This window comes from Myotis yumanensis, unplaced genomic scaffold, assembly GCF_028538775.1.
Source record: "Myotis yumanensis isolate MYYU_CA2020_CCGP unplaced genomic scaffold, mMyoYum1.0.hap1 SCAF_1, whole genome shotgun sequence".
Lineage (NCBI taxonomy): Eukaryota > Metazoa > Chordata > Mammalia > Chiroptera > Vespertilionidae > Myotis > Myotis yumanensis.
Genome location: NW_027223752.1, coordinates 181385454 through 181400402, shown reverse-complemented (window position 1 = coordinate 181400402; position 14949 = coordinate 181385454). Strand labels below are relative to the sequence as shown.

Sequence of the window (14949 nt, the reverse complement as noted above, 5' to 3'; positions counted from 1 at the left end):
TGTTAGCACTAATTTGTAAAGGGTGTCCCAAAATTCACACAAGATTTGAATTTTATGCCATTTGTGCCGTAAAGTGTTGCCAACGAAAAAAAGATAGCGTGACAGCTGACAGTTCAGGCTTATTAAAAATGAAGCACTACACAAAAGAACAATGCGTTTTCATTGTTGAGCAATATTTTAAAAATAATGAAGGTTTGGCAGCTACAGTTCGAAATTTTCGTGCAAAATACGGTCGGCATAGTGATTTAACTTCAACTGTGAAGAGATTCACTAAAAAATTTAGGGAGACTGGCTCAATTAGTGATCTTAAACACTCTGGCCATCCTTCAACAAGTCGTTCAACACAAAACATGGAAGCAGTTCGTGTGAGTGTTGCTGAGAGTCCAGGGACATCAATTCGGCGCCGTGGTCAAGAATCAGACATTTCGAGAAGCTCTCTACAGCGTATTCTCACAAAAGATTTGCATCTTCATGCTTACAAAGTTCAATTGACTCAAGAACTGAAGCCTACTGACACGCACAGCGAATAGAGTTCGTTGGATGGATTATGGAACAAGTGGATGCTGATTTTTCGAATAAAATCATCTTCAGCGATGAGGCTCATTTTCATCTTGATGGCTTGGTTAATCGACAAAATTGTCGCATTTGGGGTTCAGAAAATCCATGAGTGATTGTTGAGTAACAAATGCATCCACAACGTGTCACTGTTTGGTGTGGATTTTGGGCTGGAGGCATCATCGGACCATTCTTCTTCGAAAATGCAGCTGCTCAGTTATGGTGCTGCATATGGAGTTAATGGTGCTCACTATAGCGACATGATAATCCAGTTTCCTATTCCATACATAACCCTATACTGTATACTTTATGAATCAATAAAAAATTTACAATTTTTAATTATAAACCTGTGTTTTCTATCAAAATTACTTCTTGCGTGAATTTTGGGACACCCTTTACTTAAAATGTTGGAGGTGCATTCTGACTTACACAAAGAACTGAAAGGTGATGGTGAGGGAAAACTTCCTTTTCTGCAGTCATTCCACATGTCTTGTTGGACTTGGGTATAGAAAGAATCTTTGTCTGGAAGCTGATGCTAACTGACTACCATCATTTATTGATTTATTCTGTGCTCACTTTATGTTCATCCAAGTAATAACCCCAGAAGGTAGGTACTATGATTGCTTCCATTTTTCAGATAAATGGAGAGTTCAGAGAGAGGAAGTAAGGTACACAGGTCGTAGAACTTAGCCATCTGAGTGCAGCCTGGACCTTAAGCATCACCAGTATTTGGCCTCTGTTGGTGCTGTGTGGGCTTCTGGTAATTTAGGATTGTGAATTGGTTGGAGAAGCTCATTCCCACAAATACCCAGGATTCAGTCTGCACTGTCTACTGGGAGTGAGGTCCTGGAAGCCTGTGAGCTGCCCAGCCCCAAGGGCCACTGTACCATAAGGCCCCTAGCCATTCACTGCTATTTGCTACCAGAGAGGAATATATCCTTCACTCTCTCCCTTCCCTCCCTCCCTTTGTCTAATCTTGTCTAGTAATTTAAATTTTTTTTTAAAAAGTAGCAATTACCAAACTATCAGAATGTCTTACCAGGGAGCACGCAGTGGTGTTGAATGGCTTTTGAGAAATTAAATGAAAATGTAAACACAAAATATTTTGATTTTCAAAATGCATAGTCAGATGGAATGATACACATGGGCCCCACTGAGACACAGAGGGCTGAATGGTCAGAGACTCAGTTCTGGGGGTTTCACTGAGGGTTTCACTTTGGGCTGCGTGGCCCATGGCAGGTGCCGCACAACATGGTGCCACCCCAGGATATCAGCCTTGTTGCTGGCAAAGAAACGTGAGAACCAAGCTGTCAACAACCCTGGCTCCCGCCAAACCCCATTTCTCGGCCTGCCAACCAGGATTCTAAAAATGCATTGGGGAATTTTGGCTTCTGGCTTTTGCTGAATATGAAATTCTACCATGCATATATAGCCTTGTTAAGCTGACCCCGCTTAGGGATAACTGATATATTTTGTCTGACAAGATTCAGCATCCATTAGAAGTGGTTATCATGAGCCCCTTGAAAGTAATGAAAGGCACTGCCTCTTCCCCCACATGCGCGGGTCCCCGCTCTGAAACTCCCACTCAGGGAGTCCACAGTCACAGACTATTAGGATTAGCGGCAAAACATGTGCTGGGGGCTTCGGGGGATCCCCGGCTTTGTCCTGGGCTATGGGAGCCTGTGAGGACCCACAGGAGCAGTATCGAAGACGATCTATGAAAATGGAGGGTCGTGAAATGGTGGCTGCCACTTCTGCCTACATTTCATTACTTTGGACCCAGTATTTTCAAGAGTGAAATTTCTCAGATTTGGCAGGACGGCCTTAAGTTGTGCCATCATGAGCACCCCAGAGTCTCTGTACTCCGAAGTCAGGTATCAGTGTGAATCCTGGTGGCAGTTAGAACACCGTCCTCAGTCCAACCCTTTCAAAACATATAACATTTACTTTCGTCAGAAACAGCATATGCAACATGTGCAGTTAAAGGAACACCTGCAGGCCTGACCGCCACGGAGGCGCCGGGCCTCAGTGGTCAGGCGGGCCCGGAGCTTCGGCTGCTCGAGGCTCTCTCGAGGGAGCCCTGGCCTGTGACAGGTGACACAAAGGGTGGATGACGTGCTCACGCCTCACAACTGAAACGTGCCTTTTCTCCCGAGCGAGTGGTCTGGTGGCCTCATAGCTCCAGAGCAGTCAATGGCTAATGATTCGCCCCTGATGGTTAACAGACTATGCACAAAGCACTTGCCTGCATATGTGCATAACCATGGACACAGACAACAGGGTGCTGAAGGCCTGGGGTGGGGGGGTGGGCTAGAAGGGGGTCAACGGGGAAAGGAGGGGGACGCATACAATACTTTCAATAATAAGGATTTGAAAAACAAACAATAGACTGTGCAAATGTACTTACACTCCCCCCCCCCCAACTGCCTCTGTTTCTGCACCTCTTCAGCCCCTTCCATGAAATTTTTTTCCAAATATATTTTTATTGATTTCAGAGAGGAAGGGAGAGGGAGAGAGAGAAACATCGATGAGACAGAATCATCGATCCGCTGCCTCCTGCACGTCCCCGACTGGGAATTGAGCCCACAACCCAGGCATAAGCCCTTGACTGGAATCAAACTGGGGACCCTTCGCAGGCTGACACTCTATCCACTGAGCCAAACCGGCCAGGGCCCATGAATTCTTTTAAAGGCAGCTGAGCAGATGGCACACGCCCATTTCCTTCCCTACGGCTACAGGTATGCCCAGCCTGTACCCAGTCGGCCTCACTGTTTGGTGCCCTCGCAGGAGACAGAAAAACAAAGACTCCTCGGGGGTTTCTGAGGAGCTCACGGGAGCAGCTCGACTCCTCCCCGAAGGAACAGGCCAGACCCCACAGGCAGGCCATGCGCCACGTCCCCGAGGCTGTCAAAAATGTCAGAGCGTGCACAGTTCAAAATATTTTATTTCAGTTCATACAAAATACAGTCGTGTACAAAAGCGTACAGAACATTTTCATCCAGCTTACGTTTTTTAAAAAGGACAATTTCAATTTCTAATGCGTTCTGCTTACATTGTTCCGGGCCCATTTCATTACGAACATTGTATCGGCTCTTGGAGATTTTCGTGACTGGGGAGGCGCTTTCAGAGGGAGAACTGGATCTGCCAAAACGGCGTCCCGAGCCGCGCACATGACCGCGACTGGCCGGGTTCCAGGCAAAATGAGATTCTCTGGAGACCTAACTGCGGCTTCATGGCAACACCAAGTTGTGGGTGTACAGAGTTCACTTTGCATCCCCGTCTGTGAAAACCTTTGCGGTCTCGGTCTGCCCACACACACCTGCTGTGCGGGACCGTGGGGAAGAACGCGGGTGTCCGCAGGGCACAGCCTCCACTTGGGAAAGTGACGGGTGACACGGGGCAGGCAGGGACAGCACTCCCATTCGGAGCGGGCCGCGTGGCCGCCCCGTGAAGAAGGGCCAGGACGCACAACTGGACAAATACACTCTTCAGTACATGTGAGGGGCAAGTGGGGGAACAAGGCTGGCAGGGAAGGGAAGCATGTTCTGGGTTTCGGGAAATACCTGGGCTTCAGAGGAAACACTGCCTCAACATGTTAGTTCAGCTTTGCCCCTCCCTGTTGACTTAGCCAAAGGGATCCTGAAAAAGAACAGGAAGGAAGTGCCTGTCGATCTTGGTGTGGAAGCCACCACTCCCACCTGGGAAGAATGGAGTGGGGAGGGGGATGGGGAGGACCCAGGAGGCAGAGTGTCAGGGAGACCCTATTGGAGGCAAATGGAATTTATTTTATTTTATTTTTTTAATATATTTTATTGATTTTTTACAGAGAGGAAGGGAGATAGATAGTTAGAAACATCGATGAGAGAGAAACATCGATCAGCTGCCTCCTGCACATCTCCCACTGGGGATGTGCCTGCAACCCAGGTACATGCCCTTGACCGGAATCGAACCTGGGACCCTTCGGTCCGCAGGCCAAAGCTCTATCCACTGAGCCAAACCGGTTTCGGCGGCAAATGTAATTTAGACTACAACCTTCTCACAGAGCAGTTCAGAGTTTACGGCACTCAGGTATTTATATGGCATCAAAAGTAGGAAGGCGTAACCCTGACGAAAAATGGCATCTTCATTATCAGATTAAGAAGCACTAAAAAATTAAGCAACAAACTTTAAAACTGGATTTTCCTTGTAAATCTGTGATCAGTTCTACCTATTGGGCCCAATTCTGTCTACTGAGAACTAGGCAGCCCCAGAAAGAACCAAAGTAATTGGCACCAGGGCCACCCTTTGATTCTGATAAAAAAAAACTTAATATTGCAGACACACCTGCCACAGTCTCTCTGCACTGGGCCGTGTGGCACAGAGTGAGGCAAAGCAAAAACCACACCCAGGTTACAGAGAGCTGGGACGCTGCTGGTCCCTGCCCGGGCCACACTGATCCTGAGTGCCACCTGCTAACCGAAGGGAAGAAATCTAATCTGATTTGATTTCATGGAAATTTCCCCTGAATCGGAGATCACAGACCGGGCTGGCTTTCTTCTACCAGCTCAAGAAGACGTCGGCTGTCTCGAAAACGCCTAAGCAGGCCCTTCAGACTAAACCTCGCACACACATGACTGACAAGTGCAATCGGAACTAAACGATTCGAAGATGAAACGCAGTCATGATACCGCACTTCCCGTAAACATCTATTTCAGTGTTTACTTCAGACTAAGCCCAGTAAAAGCAAATGCTTGTGGAAATTACAAGCCTCTTCTATCTCTGATTCTTACAACCGCACAATCAAGTTTATTCATGCTTATTTACTCACTGTGAATAAGTAGCCCTTGACATTTGTTTTGTGGGCACATCGTAGTGAGCACACACATTCCCAGGAGAGCAAAGGAAAAACATAGCCCGGAGTGAAGCCAATTAAGATGCTGCCTCCAGGGCCTTGAGACCCTGGGCTGCAGAACTGGTTGCTGTGGAAACAATTTTCGCCTCAGCATTACTGGCAGTCGGAACCTACTAACGGGTCTTCAGATAGGATCTGGTGTGAATAGGTCTCCCCCCCCCCCCTAATTCTGGGTGTCATTCCACAAAGGATATAGACGACTAGAATTTTCAAAGGAAAACACGACATTCCCTACACAATTTATTTTACTGTAACTTGGTGGTGTCTTTTATTGAATCATACAAATTTGAATGGGGTTTCCTGAATAAATCTTTTACATAACTTACCTTTGGCAGAAACAATAGATTTCGAAACATTTACAAACTTCTCATTTATATAACGTTTCCTCTTTATAAATTCCTTTGCACATTAGTATTTTCAAAACAACAGTCTTAAACAGATGTGCTTTAACACTCAGCTGGTCACAATGTGATTTACATCGTAGCTTATTTAAGAGAACAATTATTTACAAGGGGCAGACGAGGCATGTATTTCTTTTAAAAATACAATTTTTGGTCATGTGAATGATTCATTTTCTGATTTCAAAAATAGAAAACATCCTAAAGTGCGTCATTTTATTTATAATATAACTCCTTGAAATCATAGCAATCTGCAATGTAAACAGTAGAGCAGAGAATACCAAACTATATTTTCATTTGCCTTTACATTTACAAGGTTAGGTACCGTCTTTAAGTGTGTGGATGAGACCAGGGCGCTTCGGACACATTGCTCACGCTCCTACAGAAACATACTTACGAGCAAACTTAGAGGCGTTCTTTCTCACCCACTTTCAGCTCAAACGGTTTTCAGTCCACAGAGCTGCCCCCTCACTTTAGGGAGAGGGAAATGCTGCTGTAAACCCAATCTGACCAGTTTCTCAAGAACCCGTTTTCTGAAACTGACAAACGGTCAATAGAGTTTTATGTTTTCTTTTTAAACACACACACACAAAATGGCACAACACAGAGGTGGGGGTCCCGTGGTCCTGTTCAACCTGCAACATTGTCTTCAAAAGGCAGAGCTGCCGGAGCGCCCCCTCCGGGCAACCAGCGGCTGCGGCTGTGTGCGGGCCCCTGCCTGGCCTCACAGCGCCCAGGGCGGACCCAGGACAGACAGAACCAGAACCCACTTTCTCTTGTGCGGACAGAAAAGCACGCCGGACAGAACCAGGACCCACTTTCTCTTGTGCGGACAGAAAAGCGTAAAAAGTAACAACAAATCACGAGGTGATGTCAGCACACTGAAGAGATGAATGATTTGGTGTCTGAAATTCCCTGGTCCCTCCATCATGTCTAATATAGACAGCTTTGTGACATAGTCTTTGAAAAAAATTATAATCGTAATCGGCTACACATCATTTGTTCTCTTTATACATGATCTTGAAATAGTGTGATTTAGATTCTGCCTTGGGCTGCGATCCAAGGGCTACATTTACCCCTGAGGGAGGGGATTTTAGTGCAGGTTTACTTAAAAAACAACAACAAACAACTGGTAAGTACTCAGGGGGCTGAGAACACGGGTGCTCTCGCTCTCACTCTCTCTCACGATCCTCATGCACTTCGGCTAAGAATGAAACAAGGCCCTTTCCATGTGGCTAATGCCAACACGAAACCGAGCCCCACAAGGGAGCCCCATACAACATGCTGGCCTCACTCCGTCTCTGATGCTCAAATCCCAAAACTGCTGAGTGCAGTCAATGTTCAGGAAAGGCCTCTCTAGGCTCGTCACCCTGTTACCGGATTTAAAAATCGGCGTCAGCGTAGCTCCTGCTATCCTCCCTCTGTCCTCTGCGGTGACCCAGGCCCGCAGGGATCACGGTTCCGGGGCAGCGGAGGACGCCTCGAAGCACACGGTCAGGGATGTCTGTGCTGCCTCTCTGGGCAGACGCAGCTTCCATCGCCCTGAGAGCTGACGAGAAACAATTCACACGCGTGGGGAAGGCGCCGCTCTGTGGACAGGTCACAGGATTGGCCGAGGCAGCAAAGAGGGCTCCAGTGCACGGTCCCCATTTACAGGGTCCAGAGAGCACAGGGAGCTGCCTAGCAAGTTTGCTCCAGGAAGGCCTGAGCTGGGTTTCATCCCAGTTAGATTGCATTCTGCTCTCCATGGAAGCAGAGTGCACATTCTCTGTGGGTGAGGTGCCTCCATGTAGTGATTCATCACCGCTAGTGTCAGAACGGCTCCCGCGAGTGTCCGAGTGCCATGAACGCAGGGACCCTGACTTTCCCTTACGGGATTCCCAAGTCAGGACCAGCGCGGCCTCCTCCCAGCAGGTGGTTTCTAAGGCCAGCAATGGAAACGAGCCGCTCCCAAGGTCTGGAGGCAGAAGGGCTCCATGCTTTGCAGGTCCAGCTCTGAGGCTGCCTTCCAGTGTCTGCAGAGCTGCTCTTCACGGGGGGAGGCAGGGTCTCCGCGCACGCCAGCCCCTCTGCTCGAGCGGGGCTGCCCCTCACATGGACTTGGAATCAGCGTCTCTCTTGCTGATGAGCACCTCCAAGAGCCTTAGTTTCGCCTTGATGTGCTTATATTCGCTGTACTCTTCGGCCATAGGAGTGCGGTCTTCCTTCTGGACATTTCTAACGGAAACAAATGACAGGGGGCTGAGGATCATTGGCCGTCTCCTGGATGATGCTGTTCAGCAGGCGCGTTATCAGCGGAAACATGCAGTTTATCAACCTGTAGCATCAGTGTAGCCAAGCGCCACGGGGGGTCAAGCCCGGAGCTGGGCTTAGACACGCAGTAAAGGACAAGGATCTGGCATTTTGTAGGATGACACGAAGGACTAAGAAATGGAGAAATGTCCTCTTTCTGCTGCTGGTCTGTATGCATTCACATTAAGAGTCTCCCTACACTGAAATCCTTTACTTCTACTTAATGCTTTCTCACTTTTACATATTTCACCTAATAAACCATTACATTTCTAGTTAGCAATTGGTACATCCATAATTTATGTGTTTTTTAACTAATTATTATAGTATTAGTCTTAGAATTCAACAACTGAGTCATATACTACTACTAAGCCCTTACCGATCACGAGTAATTCTACATGCATTCTCTTACATGCACAGTATCCATGGAGAGCGTGTTTACACAGGTCAGGCCCTGTGCTGAGTGGCTCTGTCTCCGGGGTGTAACATAACCCTCAGGACGGAAGCTGCGGGCCTGCCACCCACACTGCACACGGGCTGAGCGCAGGCCGAGAAGCCAGTCCCGCTGCAAAGCCACGGCTCCCATCACCGGGCGGTGCCGTCCGCTTCTCATTTCACCTTGAAATGCACATGTCAGACGTTCAAACACCAGGCTTCCTTTTCTTTTTATTAAAGAACATGGGGAAGGCAATAGCGTGGACCTTATTTTTACGTTGTTCAATGAACAAAAAATAAACGTATTTATTGCTGGCCTGCCTTGTTCAGGGAAAGGATTCTAGATGGCTTCTTGGCACAAGGTAGTGAAGGAACAGGGTGTGGGCAGAGCCCTGGCCGGGCCCTCCTAGGGGCTTTGATCTCCTCAGACACAAAATGAAGAACCAGGTTTTACGATGTCGGAAGCCCCCTAGAGTTCTAACCTTCTACAATGATTGTGAGTTCCCATCAATTATACTTTCTGATTACTTGTGAAGTTTATACAATTATATATAGTTAGTGCCTCATGTATAGGATACCTGCACATAATGTGACTATAATTATATGGGGGGAAAAAAGGAAACAGACAAACCAAAAATGTGCCTAGAAAGAAGACTGGAAAGACACACATCAGAACATTAATCCTGGCTTGTCTTTGGGTATTAGTATTACTTCGGAGGTGATTTCTTTTATCTGCTCACCTATATTTTCTAAATACCCTGCAACACACGGAGGGAGAAAAGCAAATATTTAGGTATAAAATTTACAAATCTCGAGAAAGTCATTAGAGGACAAATCCAAATCAGAGACCCTAAACATAAGTGTATGCAGTGACTGAAATAAGCCAGAAAACAACACATTCTACATGCCAAGGTTCGTTTTTATGGTCCTTCCATTTCCCAACACTTTTGAGAAGTACGAAAGGGGACTGACTTAATGAGAAACTCTATCTACACTGTTCAGATAATTGGATGAAAATAAAATCAATTCCAAATGATAAAACTTAACTCCAGTGCAAGAGACGCAAATCCATTCCCTGCACTGCCCCTGCCTCCCGCTGTGGCCCGAGCCAGACATGCTGTGTGCAGTCACTTGCAAAGGGAAGACGATGCTCAGCACAGCGTTACCTAAGGATTCCATTGGCCTTAAACTCGCTGGAGAAAAGTACCCTGTCAGTCAGGCGGGTGTACTGCTTCTTGTATATTTTTCATACAAATGTTACTTTTAAAATGTGCTTTAAAACCAGCAAGATTTAAAGTCCTCAGTTCCCTATTTCTCCTTCTAGTTTCTTCAGACAAAACACAAAAACAAGCCAGTGCTGTCGACTGGAAACGTAGCTTCAAGCTGCTCGTTTTAGATTACGATGTGATGTGACAGGTTTGTTTTATAAATGCTGGTTCAGTCTGCATGGGTGTTGGACACTCCCCAAGAAGCACCCTTAAGGACCATGCGAACCTCATCGCCTCCCAGTCGACCTTGAAAGGGGCCCTGGGCACAAACGCTGGGACTGGGTTACAGGGAGATGGATGCAGAGGGCCCCTGCCTGGGAGGCATCCCACAGCCCTGCCAGGAAAGGAAAAGGATGCGTGTGCAGGGGATGGGGGAGGGGAACACATGCACTACCTTCCATTTTGTCTGAAGAAATTGTCCTCAAATTCGCGAAGTTTCTTTCGAATCCTCTTCTTTTCTTCTCTCATTTCCTGAAGGTGTTCCAAGAGTTCTGGCCTAAGGGGGGGGGGGGGGGGGGCGGGGAGAGGGGAGGAAGGGAAGAAAATCGAGTTAAATCTAAATTGACATAAATGCAATGAATGTGCAACTCGGTGGGGGTTGTGGACACTGGGGGAAGCACATATGTGCAAAAACTGTTGAGGGAGCTGAGGGTCAGTGGAAATGCATGATTTCTATGCCCTGAAACACTGACAACAGCTCTGGCTCCTGCTACTTGTAAATTCTTTGGGCCTGTAAAGCCCCAGATGCTCTGTCATATTTTGTTTTGAGAGAAAGAGATGACATCTGTGCTCAGTGAGTGCTGCATGATGAGCCGTGGAGGACAGAGCTACACAATGCCGTTTATAGAGACTGCCTGGTTGTATAAGTAAGAGCTCAGATGCTCCCTCAAATAACACAGGATAAAGCATATACAAAAACGGAGCCCGAAATTAAAAATAAAAAGTCACTGTTTTAGTCACACAGACGCACCCCAAGTGAGTCACTTGTGTTTTGTCGGCCAATGTAAGTATAAAGACTAAAATAATATTTAGGAAAGTTATCTTCCCCAAATATTTTACCACCACCACCACCAAAATGACATACATTGAAGCAGCATGCAGGTTTGAAAGCCCGGAGTCCTGGCTGCACTTTGATGGCATTTTATCATCCATTGGGGAAATAAACCCATCAGCGCCATCTTCAAATTGGTCAAGAAAGCAATGGGCGCTGAACTCGGTTTTCAGAGTGACCGTGAAGTCTGGCTTGGTGTTGCTATCTTCTTCTGAACCCTCCTCTTCTTCCTGGAGACACACAGCAACCCCAGCCAAAATCTGGTTACTTTTCCTGGTACGCTTTCATTACAAGTATCATTTAACAATCTTAATTATCTCGACACCATAAGGTTTCTTCTATACCTACCGTTAGCAATACCTACGTACCTTACGTACATATTATCGAACAGCTATATGTACACAGTAGGTAACACAAACTAAACACAGCCACTCAATAGGGAAAAAAAACTATAAAAATTGGTGTACACCACATTTAACATTTTAAGGCTGAGGTAGGAAGGAACAACCATCATACTTTATACCCTCAATCAAAGGAACCAAACTAATCTAAAGATTCTAAGATAAAACAGGACAAAACCCACCACTGGCAACCAGTTTTCAGAATTCTATTGCTTGCTTATCTCAGGACATATTTTTTATTAAGCGATGAACGTTCTTAGAAATAGAACACTATAGCCTTTCTATTTAAGGATTGAGATTATAAAATATTTGTGGTTGCCTGGTACACAAAACCTTAGGGAACTTTTGAGATCAAAACATTTATCTTCCATGACTTGAATCATAAACCTCCTAAGTTCTTTCAAGGGATGTCCAAGAATCATGAGTGTATTTTTCGGCCTCCAAGATTCTAAGAAAAGCATTATATTCTTTGCCTGTCTTGATGATAATACACTTAGAAAAATAATACAGTCATATTAGCATTTCTTAGTGTCAATTTTAAAGCTATATTAAGTCTAGGTAAGAAATAACATCACAGTCTGAAAAAAAAGACACAATTTTTTAAAAAAATTAGTTTACATTCAATATTATTTTGTATTAGTTTCAGGTGTACAGCATAGTGAAATAAAGATTTTTAAAAGAAGTACAATATTCAATCAGACCAGGAGAAAACATCCTAACATCTAGAAAAAGGAAACAATTGGTTAGGAGTACAGCTCCATGAACAAAAGGAAGCACAACATCAGTTGTTCCAGTTAAAGCAGCAAATCTACCTCAGGAGGCAGGAGCAGTTAGCAGGAATCAATATACAGATAATCTGTGAGCAACTGATAGACAGGGATTGACAGTGATCAGCACTGGCCCCTTATGAACAAATCATGAAATCCCCTTATTTGATGGGATTTCAGTAAAGAATGAGGTGAGCTGGTTGTGAAAGTGTGGAGAGTGATGACACAGTGGTGACGTGATTCTGGAGAAAAAGCCTGTAGTAGGCTCTTTACCTGACTCTGCCTTACTCAACATTTATCAGTCACCGGGATAAAGACACAAAAGGCTATTTACAAAACGTGTAGGTAATGCAAGGCGGGTGGGGTATCCGGTATGTTGGAATACAAAATCTATACTCCATTTCGTAAGGTTGGAATAGAAGTACAAAAGTAGCTAACTGGAAAAATTCAAGGTCCTGCAATTCGGTTGGGGAGAAAGCTGGACACACAGACAATAAGCAATCCGTGGGAAGGAAGCTGGGGATTGCGTAAATCAACCGAGAGACAGGCCACCACCCGGGCTTCTCAATTGGGCTGATCTCGCCCACTAGGGAACCTTTGAAAATGCCTGGAGACATTCATGGTGGTCACCCCTGGGGACGGCGTGGTTGTAGTGCACTATTGGCACCTAGTGAGTGGAGGACAACCCCCCACAACCAAGATTTATCTGGGCCCAAATGTGTCCAGTGCTGAAGTCGAGACATTCTGCGATAGGAAAACTACAATACCTTCATGATACAGTGACAGACACGCAGTCACAGACGTGTGGAGCCGAAGGGCCCATGGAGGTCATCCCCACGGAGATCCGGACTAGTCCTCCACCCTCTGCCTTGCTGGTTAAACCAGATCTAGAAGGATGTATAGCTCTGGGTATCAGTTTTTAAGAAGGATACTGACAGATTGATGTGTGTATAGAGCAGAGCCACTAGGCTGCCGGCAGGTCTGGCACCCACATCATATGAGAAACAGTAAGAAAAATTTGGAGAAAATGTTCACAGAGTGTGGGTGGGAGTGGGCAGGGCAGGTGACTGACTGCAGGAAGTGCTCTCACAAAAGAAGTGCTGTGCATGCTCCATGTCGTTCCAGAGGGCACAGCCAGGCCTCTTAAGTAGAAAGTAATACATCAATAGTAACTATGGATGTAACTTTTCATTACATTCATTAACTGTAAGATTTTATAGTTATTAAACTTATGGTATATTCTAAAATTATATGTATTTTATAAATAATTATAAAACAGTGTAAGTTTTAGTTACTATTGATGTTTAGCCCAGTAATGAGTGAGCTTAGTCTCCCTACTGCTGTAAACTTGTCAAGCTTGGAGAAGGAATCTCTTCTTAGGGTCAGTATCTCCATTCTGTCAGCCAAATTCTAGAGGACATTTTTATGTTGGGTAGGAGAACTGACGAGATGACTTCAAGGATTTCTGGGCTGGAAGATTTAGGGCCTCAGAACTTGAGCTGGCTCTATTTCATACACACTGGTTTCCCCCCAGAAACATTTAAAACAAGGGATGGTTTAAAAAACAACAACACTTACATACAATCTTCTTATCTGTACACAAACCAAATTCTAAATTGTTTCAGAATTGTCAAGAATTAGTATAATCCAAATACATGCTAACAAGCCCGGCCAGTTGGAACAAAATTAACTAAAAGACAGCACTATTTACAAAAGCATTGCAATCATTGCAAAATTATCTGAAATTCTGACCAGCATGTGGCCCAGCAGAAGAGCCATGGCCAAAGTATACTTGTGAAAAAAATTAACCAAGATAAACAATAAGAGCTGAAAGAATGTCCTCTTTTTAAGAAGAGCGTCATTGGTATGCCTTTCATTTGTTTAATGAAGCAATTATTACCTGTCATATTTTGGAAGTGTTAAAGAACACATTTTAATCTAGTAACTGCCGGGAGCCGGTCCATCCTTGCTGTTTCAAGGGACCTGGCATATATAGCATACTGTTCTTAATATGTTTGCTCCCTTTAGCTCCATGTGTTTTAACCAAGGTCACCTCTCCGAGAAAGGTTGTTTCCCCAGGTGGGGATCTTTCCCCGAGGTTAGGGAGGGGATACAACCCCTTAATTAAGTGCCAGGCGGGTAGTTAAGCTACATAATCTTTACTCCCTGGAATGGAGATAAGAAACGCCCTAACCTTTGTAATAGAAATTGACAGGATTAAAATCGGCTGGTATAAATACGGATGTAACAAGACAATAATCATCAGATCCTCATCAGATCTTCATCAGCTCCTCATCAGATCCTCATCAGATCTTCATCAGCCCCTCATCAGATCCTCATCAGCTCCTGATCAGATCCTAACCAGAACCTAGCCAGAGAACATGGCAAAAGATCCTGGACAGAACCTGGCTACAGAACTTCACTGGAGAACCTAGACAGAACATGGCAAAAGAACCTGGATAGAACCTGGCTAAAGAACCTGGTGACTGAACCTGGCTGGAGAACCAGAACCTGGCTACAGAACTTGGTTGGAGAACCTGGAGAACCTAGCTGGAGAACCTAGCGAGAGAACATGGCACCAGAACTTGGTTGGAGATCCTGACCAGAACTTCGCTAGAGATCCTGGAGGGAGAACCTCGCTATGCTGATGAACTGAAACCAGTTTCCATGTCATTCATTCTTTGCCGACTCCTCCCACACCTTTGGGGATCCCTGGACCCGTTGGGATTGGACACAGAACCTAGACTCAGAACCTAGACACAGAACCTAGAGAGAGAACCAAGAGACAGGACTTGGCTGGAGATCCTAGACAGAACCTAGAACCAGAACCTAGCCAGAGAACATGGCAAAAGATCCTGGACAGAACCTGACTACAGATCTTGGCTGGAGAACCT

At 45.5% G+C, this 14949-nt stretch overlaps 1 protein-coding gene across 10 annotated transcripts in view; it reads right to left on the bottom strand.

Annotated features, from left to right (window-relative positions):
- Positions 1 to 3481: 3481 nt before the first annotated feature.
- FAM13A (family with sequence similarity 13 member A) overlaps positions 3482 to 14949 on the bottom strand; it is a 273179-nt gene continuing 261711 nt past the window's right edge. For all 10 annotated transcript variants that reach the window (XM_070392801.1, XM_070392775.1, XM_070392768.1 and 7 more), the window contains 3 exons: positions 10921 to 11117; positions 10231 to 10332; positions 3482 to 8061 (listed from right to left, as the gene is read on the bottom strand). In XM_070392801.1, the coding sequence (XP_070248902.1) occupies positions 7935 to 8061; positions 10231 to 10332; positions 10921 to 11117 (426 nt within the window). In that variant the 3' untranslated portion in view covers positions 3482 to 7934. The remainder of the gene's footprint in view (positions 8062 to 10230; positions 10333 to 10920; positions 11118 to 14949) is intronic.